Source organism: Orcinus orca, chromosome 8 (genome assembly GCF_937001465.1).
Source record: "Orcinus orca chromosome 8, mOrcOrc1.1, whole genome shotgun sequence".
Lineage (NCBI taxonomy): Eukaryota > Metazoa > Chordata > Mammalia > Artiodactyla > Delphinidae > Orcinus > Orcinus orca.
The window spans coordinates 69901046-69927090 of NC_064566.1; the positions used below are offsets into that span (position 1 = coordinate 69901046).

Consider the following 26045-nt stretch of genomic DNA (forward strand, 5'->3'; position numbering starts at 1 on the left):
AGAGATTACTTCCTATGGATCTTTGCTACATGAGCTACATCAGGCTGGTTCATTTTGACATCCATTCCAACTGCTTTCTTATACTACAGAGCCTGGAATGCTTTTTTAAGAATTACATATTCCAAAACGTTTGCAATTAGCAATCTTCATGTGACCCAGGTTCTGGAAAGCAGATACACAGATACCTGAAAGGCAGAAGTGAACTATGTGAAGGTCAAAGAGCTCTTCCAGTGATTTAAACTAGATAGAGTGGGTTATGTTTTGAACATTGATTAATAAAAAATTTGTAAACAAGGCCCTACTGTATATCACAGGGAACTATATTCAATATCCTGTGATAAACCATAATGGAAAAGAATAGTCACTTTGCTGTACAGCAGAAATTAACATAACATTGTAAATCAACTATACTTCAATAAATTTTTTTAAATGCTTGAATCAAAAAAAAATTTTGTTCCAGAAATGGTGGCAGGCTACAGACTTTCAAGGGAATGGGAATCCAGAATTCATTATCTCGTTTCATAGGTTTGAAGGCAATGAGGATTGGTTTAGCATCACAGGAAGAGGCTCAGGTGTTCCAGAGCATGCTTTGGCTGGGCAGTCACTTAAATCAGCAATCCCCAACCTTTTTGGCACCAGGGACCAGTTTCGTGGAAGACAATTTTTCCACGGACCAGGGCGGGTAGGGGCGGGGAGGGATGGTTTCAGGATGATTCAAGGGCATTACCTTTATTGTGCACTTTATTTCTATTATTACATTGTAATATATAATGAAATAATTATACAGCTCACCATAATGCTGACAGGAGGCAGAATGTGAGCAATGGGGAGCGGCTGTAAATACAGATGAAGCTTCGCTCGCTCGCCTGCCGCTCACCTCCGGCTGTGTGGCCTGGTTCCTGACAGGACACGGACTGGTGGTCCATGGCCCGGGGGTGGGGACCCCTGACTTAAGTGATCCACCATAGTCACTTGGAATGAATTGCCTATGGAAGGCAAAGCTTTGGTGGCCACGGTGACTGACCATTATAATGGACATAAGAAATAGACAAGTTGTGAGATGGGATGGCTGCTTCTAACTCAGCTATAATAGTTTTAAAAAGAAAATGACAGGATGAAGATTTTACATCAGAGAATGAGGAACAGTCCATGCTTGCCCTAAAAGAATTTCCTATATCTCAAAACTGCAGAGCTCGTGTAGCTAATTCAGTGGTTAATCAGACATAGGTTGAACGTAAGTTGAATTCAATATAGATTGAATTCACAGCCTCATCTGTTCTCTAATGTGAAAGTTAAGGCATTTACTGGGGAAAGGCAGCACCTGAAATTGGAATAGGAATGTTTGTGGGGGATTAAGATGACTCCAATAACCCCAAATTTCACTGAGCCTCTCGTGCATGAAGAAGCAGTTCCTCCTCTCCATCTTATGAAGCTGGTCCCCCCTGCTTACAGACCGATACTAACCTCATCAGAGGATTCCTTGAAATGAAATGTCAAGCTTCTTCAAGACCCAGCCCTACTACCTCCCATTTGCCTGTAGATCCCAGGGGGCTATAAGGGGCCACTGACATCATCAAACCCAGAGGAAATATTTCATGCCAAACAAATTGCATGATTTAAATAATTGAAATCCAGAGTGCTAGAAGGGGTAGGGAGGAATAAAAATGTAGATTAGGCTGACTTTATCAACATGGGAACACACACCAGAGATTCTAGAGTCAGTGGATTAAGCTTGGGCTACTGAGAATGGCTTTTTGTTTTTCATGTGCAACTTACATTCTTTTTTTTTTTAATTGTGGTTAAAATACATATAACATAGTATTTACCGCCTTAACTATTTTTAAGTATACAGTTAAGTCGTGTTAAATACATTTATATTGTTGTACAACCAACCTCCAGAACTTTTTTCCATCTTGCAAAACTGAAACTCTGTACCTGTTAAACAACTCCACACTCTCTCCTCTTCCCAGCCTCTGGTTACCTCCTTTGCCCTTTCTGTCTCTATGAATTTGACTACTCTGTATAGCTCATAGAAGTGAAATCATACATGATTTGTCTTTTTGTTACTGACTTATTTCACAGAGCATAATGCCCTCAAGTTTCATCCATGTTGTAGCATGTGGCAGAATTTCCTTCCTTTTTTTTTTTTTTTTTTTTTGTGGTATGTGGGCCTCTCCCGCTGTGGAGCACAGGCTCCGGACGCGCAGGCTCAGCGGCCATGGCTCACAGGTCCAGCCGCTCCATGGGACGTGGGATCCTCCTGGACCAGGGCACGAACCCACATCCTCTGCATCGGCAGGCGGACTCCCAACCACTGCGCCACCAGGGAAGCCCTTTCCTTCCTTTTTAAGGCTGAATAATATTTCTTTGTGTGTATATACCACATTTTGTTTACTATTCATCAACTGATGGACACTTGGGTTGCTTCTACCTTTTGGCTTTTGTGAAAAATGCTGCTATGAACATGGATGTACAAATATCTCTTTGAAACCCTCCTTTCAATTCTTTTGGGTATATAACGAGAAGTGGAATTGCTGGATCATATGGCATTCTATTTTTAATTTTTTGAGGAATTGCCATACTGTTTTCCACAACAGCTGTTCCATTTTACATTCCCACCAACCATGTCCAACGGTTACAATATCCCCACATTCTCACCAACACTGTTTTTCGTTTTGTTTTGTTTGATAGTAGCCATCCTAATGGGTGTGCAGTGGTATCTCATTGTGATTTTGATTTGCATTTCCCTCATGATAAATGATGTTGAAAGTCTTTTCATATACTTTTTGGCCATTTGTACATCTTCTTTGGAGTAATGTCTATTGCCCATTTTTAAATTGGATTTTGTTGTTATTGTTGTGGTTGAGTTGTAGAAGTTCTTTGTATATTCTAGATATTAATGCCTTATCAAATATATGATTTGCAAGTATTTTTCCATTCTAAAGGTTGCCTTTTTACTCTGTTGTTTCCTTTGACACACAGAAATTTTTAATTTTGATATAGTCTAATTTATCTATTTTAACTTTTTTCATCTGTGCTTTTGGTGCCAAATCCAAGAAATCAATGCCAAATCCAATGCTGTGAAGATTTTTTTCCCTATCTTTTCTTCTAAGAGTTTTATAGCTTTAGCTCTTTCGGTAATTGATCCATTTTGCATTGATTTTTGCATATTGTATGAGGAAAGGGTCCAACTTCTTTCTTTTGCATATGGATATCCAGTTTTCTTAACACCATTTGTTGAAAAGACTCCTTTCCTTCTTCAGTCTTGGCACCCTGGTTGAAAATCGCTTGACCATATATGTGAGGGTTTATTCTATTCCACTGATCTATATGACTATCTTTATGCCAGTATCACAGTTTTTTTGATTTCTGTAACTTTATAATAAGTTTTAAAATCAGGAAGTGTGAGAGCTCCAAAACTGTTCTTATTTTTCAAGCTAATTTTAGCTATTTGGAGTCTTGAGAATGGTTTTCATTGTTTGCTAGGTTTCTATTGTCTCTGGGCTCCATCGTGTTCTATGCCAAAAGAATTTGAGATATTATAAAGCATAAGTTAGAAAGGGTAAAGCAAAGACTGTGAGAGATGGTAATATTGAAGTGGATTTGGCAGGTGTGACCCATGCATTCACCCCTAAATATGTCCTCTGAGAGGGCCCAGACCTATCCTTGATATAGAGAAACACAACAGCCAGGGAAATGCAGGCATATGTAAAAGTGCTAGAGTGGATTTCTTCCATGCAACAGAAATGAATATGAGGATGCTTCCTGATTCCAGTGAGGTTCATGGGATTGGATTCTGGGGTGGCAGAAGCCACGCAGTAGCACTCACTCTTAGTGGCACAGAAAGTATGGTTACTATAACAATCAGCAGGTTCAGCTCATTAATCAATTATCTGGCCCTTCTCCAAAGGGGCTTATGCAATGGCCAATGTACACATTTGGAGATAACTGGACACTGACTTTTTGGTCATATCAATTTTTAGAGATGAAAAAAGACATTGTGGTTCATAGATGAGAGTGGGGACTTGTGGAGGTCAGTGATAAATGGAATTGTGGCTTATGTCCCACTCATACCGGGTCCATGAGTTTATTCTGTGGCTAAATCCTGAGTTCCTAAGAAACAGTCAGAATACTTAGCAACTGGCAGAATCAACACACGAGGACAGTTACAGCGGTGTCAGTGGAAGCACCTGAAGCTCCTCCTTGCAGTGAAAATATCAGCTCAAAGCAATATCACCTCCCTGGGGGAATCACACAGGTTGGTGCCAATATTAAATACTTGACAGATGCAGCAGTAGTGGTTCTTTTGTTTTTTTAAAGAGACTTATTCTTTTTTAAACATTTAAAAAATTTTTGCCTGCTTTGGGTTTTCATTGCTGCACGCGGGCTTTCTCTAGTTGCAGCAAACAGGGGCTACTCTTCATTGCAGTGCTCGGGCTTCTCATTGCAGTGGCTTCTCTTGTTGTGGAGCACGGGCTCTAGGTGCGTGGGCTTCAGTAGTTGGGGCATGTGGGCTCAGCAGTTGTGGCACACGGGCTTAGTGGCTCTGCGGCATGTGGGATCTTCCCGGACCAGGGCTCGAACCCGTGTCCCCTGCACTGGCCGATGGATTCTTACCCAGTGCGCCACCAGGGAAGTCCCAGAAGTAGTGATTCTTATTAGAGTCTTTTGACTCACCTGTTTGGCCTCTACCTAAGGTAGGTAAACTTGGGTTGCATGCATAGAACTGGGAATCAGAAAAGCATCCAATTTCTCAGCAGAAGTGTAAGAAGGTAGGTGAGCAATGCTGGCCGGCAGAATAATGGCCTCCCAAGGACGTCTGTCTCCTAATCCCAGAACCTGTGAACATATTCAGGCAAAGGAGAATGAAGGTTGCAGATGGAATTGGGGCTGCTAATCAGCTGACTTTAAGATGGGACAGTAACCTGTATTACTCAGGTGGACCCAGTGTCATCACAAGGGTCCTGAAAGTGGAGGGGAGGCACAGAAGAGATGGAGAAACGAAGCTAAAGAAGGTCAGAGAGATGCCATGTTGCTGCCTTTGAAGCTGGAGGAAAGGGGCCATGAGCCCAGGAATATGGGTGGCCTCTGGAGGCTGGAAAAGGTAAGGAAACGGATCAGACCCGGAGCCTACAGAAAGGAATGCAGCCATGCTGACGCCTTAATTTCAGCCCCATGAGACCTGTGTCAGACTTCTGACTTACCTACGGAAGTGTAAGATAATACGCTTGTGCTGTTTAACCCCCTAAGGCGGTCATAATTTGTCATGGCAGCAACAGAAAACTAATAAAAATGCCTTCAAAGTTCCGAGAGAAAGTGATTTTCAATCTATTACCCTATATTCAGTCAGATGCAGTTCTAATTACATGTGAATTAAAAACATCTCGGGACGTACAAAGGTCTCAAAAGAAATTTTTCTTTTCTTGGGCAATGGCCGGAAGATGTGCTCTTCCAAAGGATTAAACGAAGAAAGAGGAAGAAATGGATCTAGGAAATTGGAACATCTAACCACTAGGGAGAGGAGAAGAGGAGTCCTGGGAAAGCAGGTCCTCTGCTGCCATAGAGATATGTAAACAGAGATCAGCTAGCCAAGGAGAAGCAGCTCAGATGGCCCAGGAGGCGTGGGAGAGGGGTACTGGCAGACCAGGATGTGTGTGGTCACCTCACAAAGGGGTTTTAACTATTTTGAAAAATTGGGACAGAAGTAGTGATTGTGATATAGAAAATGAAAGCAAAGAAATAGAGGCAAGTTTTAAATCCAAAAAAAAAGATTGTTTTTAAAAAAGAAATATAATTGTCATATCCTACTTGTCTCAGCTGTGAACTCCATTTGCATATTCTAATAATACAAATACAGATGTAACTAGATTGGAAGGATGCAGGGAAGAAAAGTGAAGCCTTGGACCTCTAGGTTCCATTCCTGTTGGCTTACTGCTTGTTTGTGTATAGACTGCAGAGGCACAGGATTGGATGAATTATAATCCTTGGCTTGTGGCACACGCTTAATGTTGGTCCATCTGCTTTTAGCTATTTGGTTAGTGATGTGATTCGTGATTTTTAATCAGGTAGTAAGAACCCACTGCCCAAAACGAAAGCTAGAACCTTGACAATTATTTACAGCCAAGTGGTTCTGTAACAGGGAAAAGCCACATCGGACTACACTTTGGATCTGTTTCTTTTGCTTTAACCTTTGCTTCCCGTTGCTTTTGTTCACTAAAAGGATACTGTCTGTACATAATGGCCTGCCTCAGGGAACGCTGCCCCTCTGCCTGAAGGTCAAACCAAAGTGCCTTTGTTCAGGAAAACATCCCCACCCTGTTCCACCTGTGGATGGCTGCAAGAAAGAAGAAATTAACACATCCCCTCCCGGAGGCTGGCCATTCCAGGGGATATTTGCAAAAAGTATGGCCTTTTTACTTTACTTCCTCATCTCCTCCCCCTCTCTGTGCTATAAAAGAAGTTGGCATCCAAATCCCGATAAGATGGTTATTTTGAGACTTTAGTCCCGCCATCTTTCCAAATAAGGCCGTATTCCTTGCCTCAGCACCTTGTCTCCCGATTCATCGGTCTGTTGTGCGGCGAGCAGAGAGAGCTTGGACGTGGTAACAGTTCCCATCGCCCTACGTGCCAACCCCTACCCCTTCTCCACATGACGTAATCAACATCCTGAACCCTGTGTTCATGATTCTTTTGCCTTCCTCATATTGACGCTGAGCAACTTAAATTCATGACCAGTCTGAGGACAGGGTCCCTGCTAGGTTAAAAACAGGAGGCCAGGAGGAGCTGTTAACATCAAGCACTTTGTCACCATGAAGCACCAAATAGCTTATTCTCAGCAAGAGAGGCTCTAAAACCTGAACCCCAGGGCTTTCTCGCATTAAATATCACTGGTTATTCTTTTCCCCAAATGCCTCCAGCATTGCATGTATTGTATTTGTTCTTTCCCTAACTACGCCTTGAAAGGAGAGAGAATGGCAGGGGCGAGGCACCGGGGTGAGGGTGTGGGGAGTGTACACAGAGATGCCAAAGCAAGATGCTGACGACCTGATCCCACAGCACTGGAAGCATCTTCTACCGTCTTTGGGCAACACTCTAGGACAAGCATGTTTCCCCAGTGGGTGCTGCAAGACCACCAGTCTTTCCTGGCCCCAGGCATTCTGGCATAGCTTCCCTAGGGGCCCTGGAGGCACATCCCAACCAGCTTGGAGCAGAGGGTTAAGCCAAGTTCTGCCTGTGCTGTCTGGGGACCCTGAGGCCCTGGCCAGCTGTGAGACAGCTGTTAACCTTGGCAACCTGACATAGTTGGTCAAGCAGGGCACTGGCCACTCAGGCATCGCTACCAGCTTGTTGGGAAGACGCTTCTAGCCAGAGGTGAGCCCACAAGGCAGCATGAGATTCTACTTGTTCTAGAAGCATGGATTCACTGACCATGGAGCTGCGAGGGGCCCTGGAACCCATGTAGTCAAGCATTTCCCTAAGCACGTAACTCAAGCACTGGTTTGGGGACAGTTAACGGGTTTTACCTCCAAAAGTGCCCCATAATCGAGGAAATTCATAGAACATCAGATTAAAAACAAATTAAGGTTCTTTCCTACAAGGCTTCTCAGAACCTAATCTCAAGATTAGGCTTTGGGATCTTTACCTGAGCCTCAGTTTCCTCATCTGCAGTGTAGAAATAATAACGCTTACCTTGGAGAAATACTGAGGGAGAATGAGCTCACGGACTCAGAGACATTTAGCACAGTGTCTCACGTAGATGTCAGCAAATCCTAGTTCCCCTCTTTTCTCCATCTCCTTTCATTTTCTTTCAAATGTTCCCCTAGGCACAGTAAATTCCCTACTGTGTAATTATTTAACATTGATTTCCTGGGCTCTGGAGGGCATCGGGGTAATTATGTATGCAGTGGAGGTGTTACCGAATCAGGTCTGTCTGCTCACCACTCAAAAGTCAGTATGAGGGCTTCCCTGGTGGCGCAGTGGTTGAGAGTCCGCCTGCCGATGCAGGGGACACGGGTTCGTGCCCCGGTCCGGGAAGATCCCACATGCCGCGGAGCGGCTGGTCCCGTGAGCCATGGCCGCTGAGCCTGCGCGTCCGGAGCCTGTGCTCCGCAACGGGAGAGGCCACAACAGCGAGAGGCCCGCGTACCGCCAAAAAAAAAAAAAAAAAGTCAATATGAGAGAGAGAGAGAGAGGGAGGGAGACAACTGTTGGTAGAAAGGAAAGATGCTTTTAATCAGAATGCCGGCAATCTGGGGAGATGGTACACTCAGTGTCCCCAGAAACCACCTCCAAAGACTGCTTGGCCATGAAAGATTTAAAGGGAAACAGGGAAGTAACCTCAGTTAATCATTGAGATAGGGGGTCAGAGTCGTGGACATTCCCTGCTGCTGCAGGCTCATCAGCTCCTCCTGACCTTCCTCTAGATGTTATCTTGTTCACGAGATTACTGAAGGGGAAGCTAGGGAAGAGATCTGGTCATCTGTTAAGTACTTGTTCTTCGTTTCTACTTCTTTGATCTACAAAAAGAACCCACACGTTAGGCAAGGTACTGTGTGATCAAAAGATGGGAAAGGTGTGCTTGGGCCAGAGATGAGCAGAGCATGCGGATGTCTGGTCTAAGAGTCAGTTACAAGATAGCTTTGCTAACGTGACAAGAAAAGGGGCTTCCTGTTGAGGGCGGTTTCCTGCAAAGAGCCGCTTATAGAGGCTCCTACCCAGCTTAGCTGGTCGGACAAGCGGAGCCCAGGTCCAGGGGGGCAGAAACCCTGTGAACAGGAACGTGGTACCTACTGCACCCTGCGCGTGGGAGCGGCAGCTTCGCCTCCTCCGGAATCACCAAGGAACAGCTGGAGTCCCGGCTTAAATCACTCAGCACAGATTCATTTCACAGATTTCACAAAAGAGGGGCCTCGGCAGCCAGCTCCGTGGAAGAAGGCACTCACCAGAGGTTTTCAACCCGCTCAGTGTTTGGGCTTTTGCGCAGCTGTGAAATGTAGAGGTGAGGGCCGAGGCTCTTCACGCTCTCTTCATCTAATCCTCGTGGATCCCCATTTGAAAGGTCAGCAGCTGTGGCCTCATCACAAATCCGGGAAGCACAGGCCACACACCACTATGTATTTTATTGAGATGGGAGCAATTTACAGTCAAGTCCTCATGACAGCACAGTGGAAAGATTCCAGTTTTACACACGTCACATTCACAAACACGAATCACTTCTGCTCTGAGGCACACAGGGAACGTGGGGTGGGGGAGACAGGGAGCTGACAGGAGACCCAGACTTAATGAGCCATCAGTGGGGAGGGTCTTCCACCAGAGAAGAGCCTTCTCTGGGACTTGGCAGAATTTCTAGATGCCCTCAGAGAGGAAGGAACAAAGTGAAGCCTTCCCCGTGATTTCAGAGCAGGACAAATTTTCTGTAACCCTGTCGCCTGTTCTCTTTCTGGTAAGAATTTCCATGGCAGCATTAAGAGACAATACTCACAGGCCTGGGAGCCACTTGGTCTGAAAAAAAATCCACCTGGGGATCCCTATGGGCTTGAAAGGCTCTCTGTGTCCCATGAAAGTCACTTTTCTATCCACTGTTCAGAAGATTATTTTTTAAACTTTACGTCTTGAAAATTTTCAAACATCCTCGTAAATAGAGAGAATAGGATAATGAACCCCCATGGTTCCTTCCAGAGAAGCAGATGATATGACCAAGTTCAGGTTCAATTAACAGCCAAGAGATCTAAGTGAACCTTAGACAAACCCCTTCTCCCTGAGCCTCAGTTTCCCTCTTAGCTCCATGACCATGCTTTGCTTTCAGGATCTCTCTGGTGCTAGAAAGAAACCTCAAACCAGTGTGAGAGCGGCAGTTGTTTAGGGCTGGTGAAGGAAGCTCTCTCCTGCCTGATGCGTCTCTCTGCTGGATGACACAGTGAGTCACTCAGGGCCAGATGGAAGGTGATGAAAACACTCACTGTCTCTGGAATGAGATTTCTCTGGCAAGTTGAGTCACTAAGGACCATCACGATGCCATAGGGTTTGATAAGTGACACGTGAGAGAGTGATGTTGACAGTGAGTCGTCTTATGAGAACTGGCGTGAAGAAGCCTTATTATTCAGAGGACATGGAGGAGAAATGGCCTGACCAGACAGCTTGGGAGGATGAGGTGTCTAAGCACGGGTATTTCCAGCATGTTGGAAAGCCTGCTCCCTCATCTCCTGCAAAAGCAGGGCAGTATTTCACCACCTCTTGTTCTGTGTGCTTGCAGGAGAGGAGGAATTATGCCTCCTGGATGAGTTTTATTCTCGGGCCCTTGCCACCACTGGCTGCGGGACGAAGGCAGTCTGTCCGCTCTGGGACGGTGTTCCCCTTGGGCTCTTCTCACACCTCATCTTCGAAATCTTCTGGTGGACACTATTCCCGGGAGAGGGGTTCAGGAGTTCTCGGCTATGCCCAGTTTCTTGCTTATTTCTAAATGGACAAGTGTAATTCAGCATGAAATGAAAATCCTAGACACACACACACACACACACACACACACACGAAAAGAAGCTGCAAAGAAAGCCACAGTATTTTGACAGAACTTATCAGAAGTTGGAGGGAGAAGGGGGTGATTTTTATTTTCTTCTTCGTGCTTCTCTGAATGTTCCAAAGTTTCCATAATAGTGTTTCTTTGTTTTAAGGAAACTCAGTAATTCCTCTTTATATTAAGGAACCCAGTCGCGGTCTTTTCTTGTCACGTGTTGGGCCGCCACAGAACCGGGACTCAGCCAGCTCCAGTGACTTCAGAAAGCGAGGCATACACACCTCCACGCCGGCTCTGGTTCACTGACCTTTCACTGGCCGACGGGCCTCTCTCAAGCACAGCTGTGCATCTGGGTCAGCCACTCCGCACGTCTGACTCCAGGGTCCTTCGAGGGTGCTCAGTGGTGGGAGGGCTGTAAGGCAGCTGCCTGACAGGTGTAGGCAGTTGGCCGACTCAGCCCCCATGGGGGCTGAAGCCGTCCTGGGTCCCCTGGCTCAGACAGGAGTTCACAAACACGTGTCAAGCTGGGTGCTGTCTTTTCGTTTTCCCATCTATCGGGTCGAGGAGCCTGGGCAGCGTTGCCTAGGCACTCAAATGTCCTTGGGCTTCTTCAGGAACTGCTTCCAGCATGTGAAGGGGTGTGAGGACAGGCTGTTTTCCAGGCTTTGTCCTCCCTCAGGCCCTTTCCCAGCCTCATCTGGAGACAGAGCCCTGCCCCCCGCCCCTTCCTGCTCTCCTCCTCTAGGTCACTGCCATGACAGGCTCCACGGACGTCAGGTCTGTCTTCCCAGACTGCAGCTGGGAGGACGGCAGGAGGCTGTTGGCTAGTGGAGCGCTGCGGCCGCTGCTTTTCTCTGTCCAGGCCACCTTGAAGGAGGGGACTGGGGAGGGTGGCCGCTCCTCCCGAGGCTTGGGCGACCTCTGGCACACGCGCAGTAATGCCTTCAGCGCGACCCTGAAGTTCTCGTTGAGCCAGCAGTAGATGAAGGGGTTGTAACAGGTGCTGCTCATGGCGATCCAGTGGAAGGCAAAGTAGAGGGCATTACTGGTGTGGATGACCTTGCTGGACAGGAGGAGGACGTAGCAGTTGAGGGGGAACCAGCAGAGGGCAAACAGGACCACCACCAGCATCAGCATCTTGATGGTTTTCTTCTTCTTGCGTCGCAGGGCCAGGTATTGCTCCGTGGTCACATCCCCAATGGTGTTGCACAACCACAGCTTCTTGGCCACACGGGCGTAGGCCACAGAGATGAGGAGGAGGGGGAGAATGTAAAGCAGGATGAACGTGGCCAAGTCCAGGTACTTCCAGAAGAGGTCGGCTGGCTCAGGGAAGTCTGGCAGGCACAGGGAGCGGACAGTGTCCTCACTGGGGGCAGGGGAGAGAGAGACAGAGAGAGAGGGAGAGGGAGAGGGATAGAGAAGGAGGGTGTGAAATCAGCGTGGAAAAGCCCCATCCCAGCAACCACTGGCCTCTCCCTCCACTGGGCTCCTGGTACATCCGTCTGTTACAGCACATGTGATGAGCAGCCTAATTATCTGATTACATTTTCAGCTCTCCCACTAGGCTGGGCGTTCTACGTAGGTCAGAAATACACCTAAATGTCCATCGACAAATGAATGGACAAAGAAGATGTGGTACATATATACAATGGAATATTACTTAGCCATAAAAAATGAAATAAGGGGCTTCCCTGGTGGCGCAGTGGTTGAGAGTCCGCCTGCAGATGCAGGGGACAAAGGTTTGTGCCCTGGTATGGTAGGATCCCACATGCCGCGGAGCGGCTGGGCCCGTGAGCCATGGCCGCTGAGCCTGCGTGTCTGGAGCCTGTGCTCCGCAACGGGAGAGGCCACAGCAGTGAGAGGCCCGCATACCGCAAAAAAAAAGAAAGAAAAAAAAAAGAAATAATGCCATTTGCAGCACGGATGGACCTAGAGATGATCATACTAAGTGAAGAAAGCCAGACAGAGAAAGACAAATATCATATGATATTGCTTTACACGTAGAATCTAAAAAAAATGATACAAACGAAATTATATACAAAATAGAAATAGACCCACAGACATAGAAAACAAACTCATGGTTACCAAAGGGGAAAGGTCGGGGGGGAGGGATAAACTGGGAGTTTGGGATTAATATATGCACACTACAATATATAAAATAGATAATCAACAGGAATCTGAAAAAGAATTTATATATATATATACACACACACACACACACACACACACACACATATATATATATAACTGAGTCACTTCGCTGTACACCTGAAACTAACACAACATTGTAAATCAACTGTACTTCAATTTTTAAAAAAGAGAAATAGATCACTCTCTGTCCTCTTTACTTTGTATTATTCCTAGCCCAGAATAGACACCCAATAAATATTTGTTCAATGAATGAATGCAACACTGGTGTTCCTAGTCTTAGAATTAACTCATCCTGGGAGCATGATTGATTCAGGAAATCTTGGAATTTCCCATTGTAGTACCTACTCCCATTCCAGAGGGGATCCAAGGAATGGGGCAAAGAAATGCATCTTGAGAATGTGAGTGGCAATGCCTGAACTCATACACCTTCAGCCACTCGGACAAAAAGTACTTATTTTCTATGGAATGTACCCAGTCCTCTTGAAATTTTTTAGGGACATCTGTGTATGTTGGAAAACCCAGAGCTGGTGGGTTAAGAATATGCAGATTATCATTTGCTGAATGAGGTGGCAGGGAGCTCCCTCAGCAGCTTCCTTCCACTTTGGGGAAGCGAAAACCCAGGGGCTGTTTTGATTGAAGGCGCAGTTTCAATACACTCACACAAAGGAAGTCACAAGACTATTACTTATATCCCAGAATGGGGGCACTATGAGCCAGGAGAAGGGCAGTCCTCCCTCCCAGGTCACAGGTGAGCAGGAGAGAGAGACCAGGGTAGCAAACACCTGTTACTTATAAGGTGGTTGGGGCAGAGGTCACTAATTTTTCACAAGTGGTCATTTTAAAAGATGCCCCGATGGGCTTCCCTGGTGGCGCAGTGGTTGAGAATCCGCCTGCCAATGCAGGGGACATGGGTTCGAGCCCTGGTCTGGGAAGATTCCACATGCCGTGGAGCAACTAAGCCCGAGCGCCACAACTACTGAGCCTGTGCTCTAGAGTCCGCGAGTCACAACTACTGAGCCCGCGTGCCACAACTACTGAAGCCTGCGTGCCTAGAGCCCGTGCTCCGCAACAAGAGAAGCCACCTCAATGAGAAGCCCGCGCACCACAACGAAGACCCAATGCGGCCAAATAAATAAATAAATAAAAATAATTTAAAAAAAAAAAAAAAGATGCCCCGGGAAAAGCAAGGCGGGAACTTGTGGCAGGAATCCTAAGCTCCGGTCTTTATCTAAATGTTCAGACTCTGGGTGCGAGCAGGGTTTTCGTACTGTAACATCTCTGAGCAGCAACTCAAAATTGCTACTTTTTTTCCATCATACCATGTAGCTTGTTGATGTTGTTATAGCTGCAGCTGGCCATCACTAGTGAAAGAAAGAAAACTCTCTTCGCTTTTGTTAGCAGAAAAAAGAAATAGCCTTCCATATATGAAGGCAGCTGGGGAGTCTGAGTGCTGGGAAGCGGTGGGTATGTGATTCATTTGATAGCCTAGAATTCGGGGACAGAGACTTTATAAATTAGTTGAAATTGGCCTTCAGAGCTTGTTCTCTGGATCCCGCTATGTCACAGGAGTGTACGTAAACGTATGTCTCAGGTGAGGCAGCACATGGTAAGACCTGCTGGCAGTGCACCCCCTAGATCCCCTTTACTGGTCTGGAGCACCAGCCCCCCAGCTCCGGCCCACCCGACAAGACACAGCTGTCAGCCGTGATCTTCTAGGGGCCTAGGACTACCCGAAGGCCACTGGAGATAATTTCCACAGATCCATTACGAGCCAGAAGTGGCCACGTGTCTCCATTTCCCCCAGGAAGGCCTGGAATACAAAAGCCCAGCCCCCTTGGCTCAAAGCAGGCAAACTCTGTGTTAGCAGTCTGCTCCAGAGCTCCCCCTGCAAACCACACCCTCCCTTGGTCTCTCCCCATTTGCTGTCCAGCTTCTCCACTGCCTTACCCATTACCCCGGGAGCACTTTCTTAAAATTCCCAGGCACACGTACCTTCCTTTATCTCAGGATCTGTTTCTATGGAACTTCAGCTGAAACAACAATGAACTGATGAAGATCACTCTAAGCTCATTCATTCATTCAGTAACTATGTACAGAGAGCTCGTGATGTGAGACAGTAATATAGACGCTAGGGACACCAAGATGGCAAAATCAGAAATGGCGCCAGCTCCCCCCAACCTCACAGTCTAACAGGGGAGATCACCTTTAACTGACCGGCAGCACGCACGAGTGTTTAAGTTTCAAGACACTGAGTGCTTTCCATTCTGTGAGAGCACAGGACAAAGCATATGATAGGAGGGAGGTAGTGGGGAGGGGGGTAGAGCATCCTGCCTGAGACACTTAGAGATATACATGTTTGTAGGTTGTGGGAGAGAATTTAAACATCACCGTTTTAAACGGGGCCTGGGTGATTCTGAATCTCAGTCTGGGTTAGTACCTGTCCTCAGTGGCAGAAGCTGATTGCTATCGCCTTGACCTTACAGACAAAGGGACAGAGACTAAAGAGGAAGCTAAAAGTGTTGCGAGGAAAAGATGAGAAAAAGCAGAAAAAGTGCAGAGGATACGCACGGGCCCGGAAGCAACAGGATGGGAAGGAGACAGAGAACAGCTCAGCGCAGCAGGTACTGGTAACTCTGAGATTCAGAGGGGGTTCAGATTTCCCTCTGTCAATGTTCTCCGGATCCCCAGGCTGCTCCCCACTAGTTCGTCTCACCTGTACTTGAAGGTAAATAATTTCTGGCAGATAGCGTGTGGAAGTGAAAAGAAGGTCGCCATGGTCCAGATGACTGCGATGTAGATGACACCTTTTGTGATTGAGATCCGGGGTTTTAACGGATGCATGATGACCTGGAAGACAAGCAAACTGGGCATCACTGGCTTAAGACAGTTTGAAGCAACTAAGAAATACAGACGATGCAGCTCACTTGTCACAATGAGGCAGGTAGGTCCTACTTAGAGTCAAGCACCCCTTAACTCATTATCGAGCCCCTGAGCTGCACCACCACACCGTCCAGCCCACGGGGGTACAGAGAGGGTGTCATCTGGACTCAGAGACTCCAGGCAGTTCAAATGCCCCTTGCAGGACTTCCCTGGTGGCGCAGTGGTTAAGAATCTACCTGCCAATGCAGGGGATGCGGGTTTGAGCCCTGGTCTGGGAAGATCCCACGTGCCGCGGAGCAACGAAGCCCGTGCGCCACAACTACTGAGCCTGCACTCTAGAGCCTGCGAGCCACAACTACTGAGCCCACGTGCTGCAACTACTGAAGCCCGCACAACTAGAGCCCGTGTACCGCAACGAAGAGAAGCCCCCGCTCGCCGCAACTAGAGAAAGCCCGCACGCAGCAAGGAAGACCCAACGCAGCCAAAAATAAATAAATTAATTAATTTTTAAAAAATGCCTCTTGCAGGTCATGCGTGGCAGAAGCCGGGTGCAGTGAGAGGATGGGGGAGCGGTGAAGGGGGAGGTCTGTTCCCATGACACCCACAGCGAGGCTGGCACAGGAGCAGCGGTGGCACCTCAGGATCTCATCTCATCTGCCCATGATTCCAGATCCTTTAAGTTACAAAGGGCTCCGAGGGGTCTGAAGGCGACACAGGTCGGGAGGAGACTCTCACCACTTATCATGGGAAGCTGCATTGCCCTTTATTTGGGGGTTCACCACATTGTCTCTGAAAGCCATTTCTAACATTGCAGTGGGGCAATTTCAGCTTTCCCAAGCCCCAAATGAAACCATTGTTAGAGGCTTTGGGCTGAAAAGCATCTTGGAATTGATTGCTACTGTATGCCAATCAATTCTCCTAAAAGGTTTAAATAAAGACTTGGGAATTTAACAGCATCCTCATTTTAAGAATAGAATCATTATTCCTCTTTTTTTAAATTGAAGTATAGTTGACGTATAATGTATAAATTTCGGGTGTACAATATAGTGATTCACAATTTTAAAGGTTATACTCCATTTATAGTTATAAAATATTGGCTATATTCCCCACGTTGGACAACATATCCTTGTAGCTTATTTTATAATAGGCTATAGTTTGTACCTCTTAATCTCCTACCCCTATATTGCCCCTCCCCCATTCCCTCCCCACTAGTAACCACTGGTTTTTTCTCTGTATTTGTGGGTCTCCTTCTTTTTTGTTATATTCACTAGTTTGTTGTAGTTTTTTAGATTCCACATATAAGTGGTAGCACACAGTATTTGTCTTTCTCCGGCTGATTTATTTCACTTAGTATAATGCCTTCCAAATCCATCCATGGCAAAATTTCATTCTTTTTTATGGCTGAGTAGTATTCCATTATACATATATACCACATCTTCTTTATCTATTCATCTGTTGATGAACACTTTTAGCTTGCAAGATTAGAATCATTATTTCTTGAAAAAGCCATTTGGGGATAGGTGAGTCGGGTCAGAAAGAGAGGTCATAAAGAGCTACCATTGTCTCAGGATGCCATCCCAGGACACACTGGACATTCTGCTGTGTCCTCCCAAAGTCTTCTCCCAATTTTTTAAGGTTTTATGGGAGGAATGGACTAGGCTTTAGAAGCTGCCCAGCACCTCTCCATTCTGGACTTTGCCATCCTTGCCCCTCAGACGCCATCGTGGTTCATGTTGATAAAGGGAGTAGAAGCCTCAGTCAGAGGCCATGGGCGCCCTCAGGTCCTTTCCAGCTCCCCTCACCATATCGACCCATGTGAATCCGATGGAGCAGGACAGTGAGCTGGGCCTCCCTACCCCACCCGACACCTGCGCCTGCCACCTGCCCGTCCCCCTCCAGCCTGTTTACCTCTTCAACAACCTGGGTCCAGAAGTATCCATCTCATATCCCAGCCAGGAGCCTTGCCTCGGACCTGCATTTGCCACTCTCTTTTCATCTGCGATTTTCCAGATCTGCTTTTCAATCCCCCCAAAACAAACTCATTCATTTCTGACACACAAAATGCCAGCAGCGAGTCTTCACTGGAGCAACAAACGTGGAATAATGTTTTGCAGCCCGTAGCACAAAGGGAGCTATATGCCTATTTTAGCCCCACTTTAGGGGCTATATGCCTAATTTAATGCTCATAGTGGTCAATAAGAAGACAAATATGCTCACTGAAACATGGGCTAAAACACTGCCTTCAGCCCCCTGGAGAGCAAAGCCGGGGAGGGAAGGACAGGGCATCGGGGGGCGGGTGCCCTCACCTGGTGGCGGTCCACGGCGATGGCTGTCAGCGTCAGGGCTGAGACGTGCAGGGAACAGTACTGAGCGAAGCGGCTGACGTGGCACATGCCTTTCCCGAACACCCACGTGCTGTTCACAAAGCGGACCTGGAGACGAGCCCACAAAAGTCAGGAGACAGACAGGCCTTGCCACTGACCCTCGCTCCCTGTGGTCTCTGAGGAGCATCCCACAGGAGCCTTCTCCCCCTACTCCTTCTTCCTCTGCGCTGCTGGACTGTGGGTCACGCGTGCTTATCTCCAGCATGACTCATTCTCTATCATTCAGTTCAACAAACCCTGACCCTGCTGTTATGGCTGGGCCCTGTTCAGTGCCAGGACAGCGTGGGAAGGACATGGGCTCTGGAGTTAGATTTCCCACCTCTAATCTTTTCTGGCTGTGTGACCTTTGGCAATGTAGGTAACCTCTCTGAACCTCAGTTTACTCATTTACAAAAAAAAAAAAAGGCTTAAAAATCTCTACCTTGTATCTTATTGTAGGGATCAACTTAAAAAAAAAATGGCTACAGGGACTTCCCTGGTGGCGCAGTGGTCAAGAATCCGCCTGCCAATGCAGCGGACACGGGTTCGAGCCCTGGTCCAGGAAGATCCCACATGCCGCGGAGCAACTAAGCCTGTGCGCCACAACTACTGAGCCTGCACTCTAGAGCCGGTGCTGTGCAACAAAGTGAAGCCACTGCATTGAGAAGCCTGCGCACAGCAACAAAGAGTAGCCCTGGCTCACCGCCAACTAGAGAAAGCCTGCGCGCAGCAATGAAGACTCAACGCAGCCAAAAGACAAAAAAACAAAACAAAACAAAAACTACTTAATAAAAAATAAGTAAATTAAAAATTAAAAAATGAAATAACTTTAAAAAGGCTACAAAGTGTGGAACGCGTCTGGCAGATTGCTAGAAAGATATGATTAGAAATAGCATTTTTATGGTAATAGTAAAATTCATTTTAGGCTCATATGAGTTCAGACTCATGGAGGAGACACATCTGAAGAGTCACAACACAGCACGTGGGCTGTGCTCTGGAACCCTAGCTAAGCAGGCCTGCAACACGTCATCTGGAAAGGAGTCCCAGGGGCCTGCAGAGCTGGGAGCAGGGACCAGGGTCTGGGCAGGGAGAGAAGACAAGCTCCCAGGGCATGTGGGGTCCAGGGAGCAGACTTAGGCCTCGCCCCACATCCTCCATGGCTATTTGCTCACTCACTCAGCTCCTGAGCTCCCGTGAGTAATGCCCCACGCCCAAGAGAGATCAGGCCTTGATTCTGATCAAGAAGCTTCCAGTGTGGGCAGAGGAGGACTCGGGTATCTCAGATGCAAGACAGAAAGTAGTCAGTGCCCTACAGAAGGCCCAGACAAAGGGCCACCAGGTGGGGTGGGAGTGCGCTGAGGCAGAGAGAACGAGAGAAGACACCGAAAGAAATAGAGCAGGTCAGCTTGAGAGGAAGACTATTGCGTAGTGATTTACAGCAGAGTATTTGCTAGTGATAGCTGCCACCTTGGGCAAGGCACTTAGGCCCAATGAGCCTCATTTTCCTCATCTGTAAAATGGGGCTAACCCTTGTTCACATGATTGTTATGACACTCAAACACATGTAAGGCAGATAACACAGGTAAAGCAGGTACGACAGTGCCTAGTACATAGCAAGTACTTAACACTATTAACTGCATTATTATAACATACTAGACATTTGAGATGAACGTTAAAGAACAGGTAGGATTTGCCCATGGGGAGATAAGAACAAAGGGCTTGGCACTAGGTCAGAAATCCCAGGACCTGTTTGGGGAACAAGGGTTTGTTTGGCTGGAATGTGTGGATGAGAGTCACGAGGGACAAGTCTGGTCTGATCATGAACCTGGGACAGCAGACCGTGGACACTACTCTCTCTGGAATAGGCAGGGCGAAGCGGCCCAGAAACATGACAGAACAGGAAATCCTTAGCTACTCCTACTTCTCGCCTCCCACAATCAATGAATCACCAAAGCCAACCAGTGCTACCTCGAAGGGTTTCCAAATCCATCCCCCCTCTTCTTCTGTCCCAAGGCCGTGGCCCGAGTGGAATCCCCCATCATCTCTCACCTGGACCATGATAGCCTCCAGACGGCTTTCCTTGTCCTCTAGTCTGTCCCCCTGTAATTCAGCCTTCACGCTGCTGACAGCATTTTCTTAATCAAAAAACAGACGCCTGCTTAGAATCATCATGGCCTTCAAGAGACGGCCAGATGCCTTACGAGCGCCCAGGCCCGCTCGCAGCCCTGCCCCAGCCTTCCCTTCCGGCCACCTCTGCTTCCCCCTGCCCTGCTGCCTCCTCCGCTGGCCTTCTTGCCTCCGCTGCTCCAGCTACAGTGAACCGCTCAGCGTTCCCTCAACACACCGTGAACCTGGACACCCTTGCCTTTGTTCGCCCGGGTCCCTCTGTCTGCAATGAACGTTCATCTAGGCCTGGGAAATGCCTACTTATCCTGGCCCCTTCGAAATGCCACGTGCCCTGAAAAGTCTCCTTTGACCCTCTCGTGGGACTCTGGCAGGTCAAAGTAAACGATCACCTTCTCCAGGCTCCAGCACATTCTGTGTACGGCTCTGCCGTGGGAGTTGTGAATAACTGTTTGCTTTTCTTTCAATACCCAGACCTGGACTTCATGCCGACGTAGAGTGTAAAGTGGACAGAAAGGGAGACCAGGGAGGAAGGATATCGTCACCAACCAGCCCAAGGGCAGGACATCTTACCCCTTCAAGGAGCCTGGCTGAGGGCTTAGAAGACCCGCCCCTGGTTGCAAGAGCCTTGGAAGCTCTGACAGGAATTTGGATTGGGGTGGTTGCACGGGTCAGGTTGAAGGCCAAGCTGCTTTGGATCAACCGGGAGCGGGGGCTGGGTTCTCAGGACGCTGACATCTCCTCTCTTGCAGGACATCCTCCGGGTAGGGGCTGTCAGCTCTCAGCCGCAGCCTGGCCTCCCTCCCCACCTGCCCTGTGTCTGCCGCAGATCCAGCCATGCATCCTGTTCTGGGCAGCAGCATAGGGCCACGCCCTGGGGCTTCCCAGTTCCCATCCTGGGTGGCGCAGTCCAACCCCAGCACTGCAGATTGTCAAGTCAGAAGCCAAGGGGGATCCAGGAGGAGCCAGAGATGCATTGTCCTGTGCTTTAAGGCAGCAGGGGGAGAGCGTGTGTGTATGGGGGGGGGGCGGTGGGGGGGTATCTGGAAGTCCCTTCGTCCTTGGCTAGTCAGAACATCCTGAGTGACCAGGAATCTGTTAAATGTAGGCAGGAAGGAGAACAGGAGAAGTCCATGGTTTGGATTAGTGGTCCAAGGGTGCCCTGCCTGCTAGGTCCCAGGTGAGTGGCTTAGTGGACAGACCTCCGGCTGCACTTGAGACAGGGGAAGTAATTCTCATCCTGGTTCTGCCAATTACTAGCCAAATGACCTTGGACAAGGCATTGAACCTCTCTGTGCCTTAGTTTCCTTATCTGCAAAATGTGAGTGAAGTTCTCATAAGTGAGGACGAGAGAAAATGTAGTTTTTAAACATAAGGGTTGGAAGGACATTCACAGGTGGATAGGCTTGTGGGAGTTCACCCTCTTCTTTTTGCTTGTCTGTTATTTCTGGTCAAGTGTGTGGTGTGTGTGTGTAAGAAAGAGAAAGAGAGAGAGAGAAAGAGATATGAACAGATATGGTTTGGTAAGAACTCAAGTATCAAAAAGACTATTCCAGAAATTGGAAAAATGTAACTCATGCTGCAGAAATACAAGGTGTAACTGTCACGATGATTACTTGGTCATAGCCCTCCCAGTCTCAATCATCTCAATCATGAGCATCACAGTCCCAAGTCACGGAGGGAGAGAAGTGACACCCCTAAGGCCCAGCAGTCAGGGCTCGGTGGAGGTCATGGGAGCGAGAAGGGGGGCTCACCCACCACCCCTGTGCGAATGCCCCCAGCTCTGGGGCCCAAGCCCACCTAACCCTCATCTCTTCCACAACACAGTCTTCACACACAGACTTTGCTGTCAAACCACAGAAAGCAAATGCAATTTAAATAAGTGGTTTAGGAAAATTCACTCATGGTTTCATTAACAACTAGCAACGGTTTGATATTTCAGCTTGGTGCAAATCAGCATCCCATGCTGGGGCATTTAATGGGCTGTACTCCTGCTGGGAGGCGGGGTGGCGGGGCGGGGGGGGCGGTAATTGACCTAACAATCTATGCTGGAATTTCAAGGGGCTTTGATTTACTGCACCATCGTCAAGCAGATTCATGCTCAGTGACACCGAACAGGAAATGGTCATTTGTTCACAGCTGGCTGCAGACACTCGATTCATTGACCCCAATGCCATGAGCTGCAGAAGCGCTGGCTTAGAAGATGATGAGAGACAGAGACAGAGAAAGACAGAGTCGCAGAGAGGAAAAAAAAGATGAAGACACCGAGAGAGAGAAGAGAGACAGACCCCCGAGAGACAGACAGGCAGAAAGACAAACAAAGAATGACAGAGACAGACACACTAAGAGACAGACCAACAGAGGAGAGTGTTGAGAGATGAGAAATGAGAGATGAGAGGGCAAGAGAGAGGAGACTAAGAAAGATGAAGACAGGAAGACAGGCAGAAGAGGGGGACCGGCAGGGAAATGAGGAGAGAAATCGGGTGGAGAGAGGGAGAGGGACGCAGAGAGAGACAGAAACGGAAATAAGAGAGACATCGAGACAGCAAGAGAGAGGAGGACAGAGAGAGGAGAGAGCGGAGCGCCAGCCCAGCCCTCGCGGTCTCACCAAAGTGAAGGGGGTGTTGAGGAGCGTGATCATTATGTCGGCGACGGCCAGGTTGACGATGAAGAGGCTGGTGGCCGAGTGCATCCGCTGGTTCTTGAAGATGACATGACAGACCAGGACGTTGCCAAAGAGAGAGAAGATGATGATGAAGGAGTAAGCCGTGATGAGCAGGGCTTTCACCGTGGGGTTCTGGGACTCGGCTCCGTAGCGCCTCCGGCCCACGAAGTTCTGCCAGTCGGAGAAGGTATAGTTGTTCCAGGAGAAGAAGTGCGAGGCGTTGGGCCCCACCAGGGCCGCCTCCGGGCTCTGCTCGTCCGCGGCTCGCGCCACTGCGAGGAGGAAGAGCAGCACGCACCAAGGGATCATCTTTGCAGAAGCCTCCGCGCCCGGGACGGGACGGGGCGGGCGGGACGTCCCGCCAGGCCGCGCACGTGCGCTCGGGCGCGGGGAGAGGAGCGCGCGGGGCTGTGTGCGCAGGGACTCCCGGCCTCGCAGCGCCCGGCCGGCGCCCACTCCCCGCCGGCCTCTCGCCCGCGATCGGCGCGCTCCGGGCCGCCGGCCGCACTTTTGTGTCTCCGCTGCGCCACCCGGCTGCGGGCGTGCGAGTGCCTCTGCCTATCGGGCGGCGCGGCGTCTCTCCGGGCGACCGTGACGCGCTCCGGCTCGGCGGGCTTCCCCACCCCCGGCCCCAGCCCGCTCTCGCTCTAGAAATAAAACTCCAGCCAGGCGTCAAGGCTGTTTCCCTAAAAACACTCATCCGCCTGCTTTCTGCTTAAGCCTCGCCATCGGAAAGGGAGCCGGCGGAAGGCGCCCCGGGGCGGTTGGGGTTTTGGGGGGCGCGCGGCAGGGACTGGGGCCGCCCCGCTCCAGGCAACCCCTTGTTCCGCGCGGGGAGACTCTGGTCCAGTCTGAGCGTCAGGCTTGGCAGGTTTCAGGTTGAGGTGGGTCACTGGGGCCTGGCAGTTCTGGCACAAGGTGAACAAGGCAATCGATGTAGGCTTTCTCCAAGCGCCTTCAGTGATCAGACTTCAGATGTCCTGGGAGGCTGGCCAGGTTTTGTTTCCTTCCCTTCACTAAGACTCAATATGTGTGTGTGTTGCGGGGGGTGGGGTGGGGGCTTAGTGTTTCAAGGAAACACTTCAAAGCAGTTCTCCTGACGTGATCCAGGAATCAAAGGAGATCAGTAGCTCTGTGCCCACTTCCTGGGTACCTGAGTTTTCTGCCCTGGGAGTTTTTCAAGCTGTATCTGTAAGGGATGATACCCATGTTGTTTTCTGTTCCCCACCTGCTCCTCCAGGAAATCTTGATATCTTGCTGACCTGTTCTTTCACTCCCCACTGTGATGTCTCTCCCAGTCACCCCTGGCCTGCCATCCGTCTCACCAGATCCCATGGAATCAGAGTCAAATTCCAGTTTTATCACATCCTCGCTGTGAAATCCTGAGCAAGTTATTTAACTTTTCTGGCCCTGGTGGAAAGTTTTCCTCTTTCCTGTAAGTGAGGTTTTCAGAGACCTGGGTAGGGATCTCCCACCACTTTACTCTCAGGTGCTATATACAGTAACTGGTCGACTGCTTATAACTGCCCCCTCACCCGTCCTATTGGCAAACCCCATGTAGACTCTTTCTTGTCATCACACCCTGCTGAGCAGTGCCCTTAGGCTGGGACTCCATCAAATGACTCAAGCCCAGGTACCTTCTGAGGTACTTGGTTCAGGAGAAATCCTGCACCTTTGTCCCACCTAAACCCTGGAGAACAGACCCCTCCCACCAAAGTCCTCTTTTCTCACTGGGCCTTGAGGGGAAGCCTAGCCACCTTTCACTTTGGAAATTTTCCAGGAAAGTTAGACATCAGCTTCTATACCCCGTTGAGCTCCAGGGACACAGGTCAATAAGCAATTAGAAAATGGTTTGATAAGTGTCACCATACTAAAGTACCAGGTGCACTTATCTAGGTGAGAGGGAATCAGGGAAGTCTTCCCAGAGAAAGTGACACTTCAGCTCAGTCCTAAGGGACCAGCAAGAGATATTAGGTCCCAGAGGAGGAGGCAGAGGGAAGAAGATGGCGAATTCCATAAGGAGGGAATCATGGCACATGCAAAGTTACCGAGATGAATGTGAGTACAGCTCATTCGACAACTACAGGAGTGGAAAGAGCTAGAGCGTGTTACGCAAAGAGCTGTCAACTGAAGAAAAACGTACACCCTAGAAGTTGCCAGTTATGTTTTATTCAGGGACCACACTGAAGATTGTAGCCCAGGAGATAGCCTCTCAGATCGCTCTGAGGAACTGTTCCAGAGAGGTAAGGGAGGATCCACAATATAGAGAAGTTTTTGTTAAAATAAAAACAAACAAACACCAAAAGATGACTGCTAATAAAAAAAAGCACACATCTCAAGTTAATGAATTTAGTGTTTTTCTATGTATGGGAAGATGCAAGAGTCTGGGCTCATTGAAATCATTCCTTTGACATACATCTTAACTATCTAGGGCCAGTGTCCTGTTTTTCTCCATCCTGAATTCTCCTCAGGGTGCACTGCAGTGGCAGATGGCTTGATGGCGGGCAACAGTCTTTGTTTGTGGAAATGGCAGGCAACACATGTTTTTTTGTTCAAAGAGTTGAGTGGAGAGAGAGGGCTGGGGAGGTAGACAGGGACCCAAACAAGAAGTGTCTCATCCGTTTTGAAATCCTCATCAAGATTTGAATGATTTCCAGAGAGCAACAGGAATTCACAGAAGGGCTATAAGTAGAGACTGAGAAGATCAGCTCTGCATTTTAGAAAGAACAGTCTAGCAACGGGAGAATAGAGGTGCTGGGGCTTGAGGCAGGAGGTTTGAAGGCTGTTCAAGTGATCCAGGAACAGAGGGGAGACTTGGATCCAGGTGTCGACAACGGGAGGAGCAGGGTGACAGAGATTGGAGGGAGGAAGCAGGGATGATTGCCAAGTTCTCGGTGTGTTCGAAGTCAAACACTAAAAAACACCCAAGATCCTCCTTGGACCTCAGCCCCTCCCAGAGCTTTTAGCCTACCTTTCTCCATTATCAGAAGTTCAAAGACGTCCACTCTTGTCTCCAGTTCATCACCTTACATTCCTTTGTTAAACAGCTGTGTCTGGGAGGAGAAGGTGATGAGCAGATGTCCTTCGATTCTACTGCTGGACCTGGTGGGTCTCACAGAATCATGTGGTTGGAATAGAGGATTGTGTGACTGATCCTAGGAGAAGGGACAAGGGTGCCAGGCGCATGAAATAATAGATATTTAGCTACAGGAAAGAAACCAAGATACTGCCCGTGAACATGTAACTCAAGACATTGGGGGGACAGGATGCTCCATCAGGGTGACTTGGCAGCATCTCAGGGAAGCAAGTCTGGAATGTGATGGTGATTTAGAAAACGGAACCCTTGTTAGTT

At 48.4% G+C, this 26045-nt stretch overlaps 1 protein-coding gene across 2 annotated transcripts; it reads right to left on the reverse strand.

Moving 5' to 3' along the window:
• Positions 1–8198: 8198 nt before the first annotated feature.
• On the reverse strand, positions 8199–23189 carry GPR83 (G protein-coupled receptor 83). 2 transcript variants are annotated; one of them, XM_004265467.4, is made up of 4 exons: positions 22637–23189; positions 17848–17973; positions 15375–15508; positions 8199–11876 (listed from the first exon to the last, which is right to left on the reverse strand). In XM_004265467.4, the coding sequence occupies exons 1-4, from the start codon at positions 23000–23002 to the stop codon at positions 11252–11254; spliced, it is 1251 nt and encodes a 416-aa protein (XP_004265515.1). In that variant the 5' UTR covers positions 23003–23189; the 3' UTR covers positions 8199–11251. The 2 variants fall into 2 exon arrangements, with proteins under 2 accessions (XP_004265515.1, XP_049568903.1); XM_049712946.1 differs by lacking the exon at positions 17848–17973.
• Between the last annotated feature and the right edge of the window lie 2856 nt (positions 23190–26045).

What these genes read in the sequence shown, in the direction of transcription:
- GPR83 (XM_004265467.4), bottom strand. Translation starts at nt 23,002, where the DNA reads ATGATCCCTTGGTGCGTGCTGCTCTTCCTCCTCGCAGTGGCGCGAGCC. An exon ending in TCAACACCCCCTTCACTTTG is followed by an intron (nt 17,974 to 22,636) that starts GTGAGACCGCGA and finishes GCTCGTCTCCAG; the next exon opens with GTCCGCTTTGTGAACAGCAC. An exon ending in TCGCCGTGGACCGCCACCAG is followed by an intron (nt 15,509 to 17,847) that starts GTGAGGGCACCC and finishes CTTGTCTTCCAG; the next exon opens with GTCATCATGCATCCGTTAAA.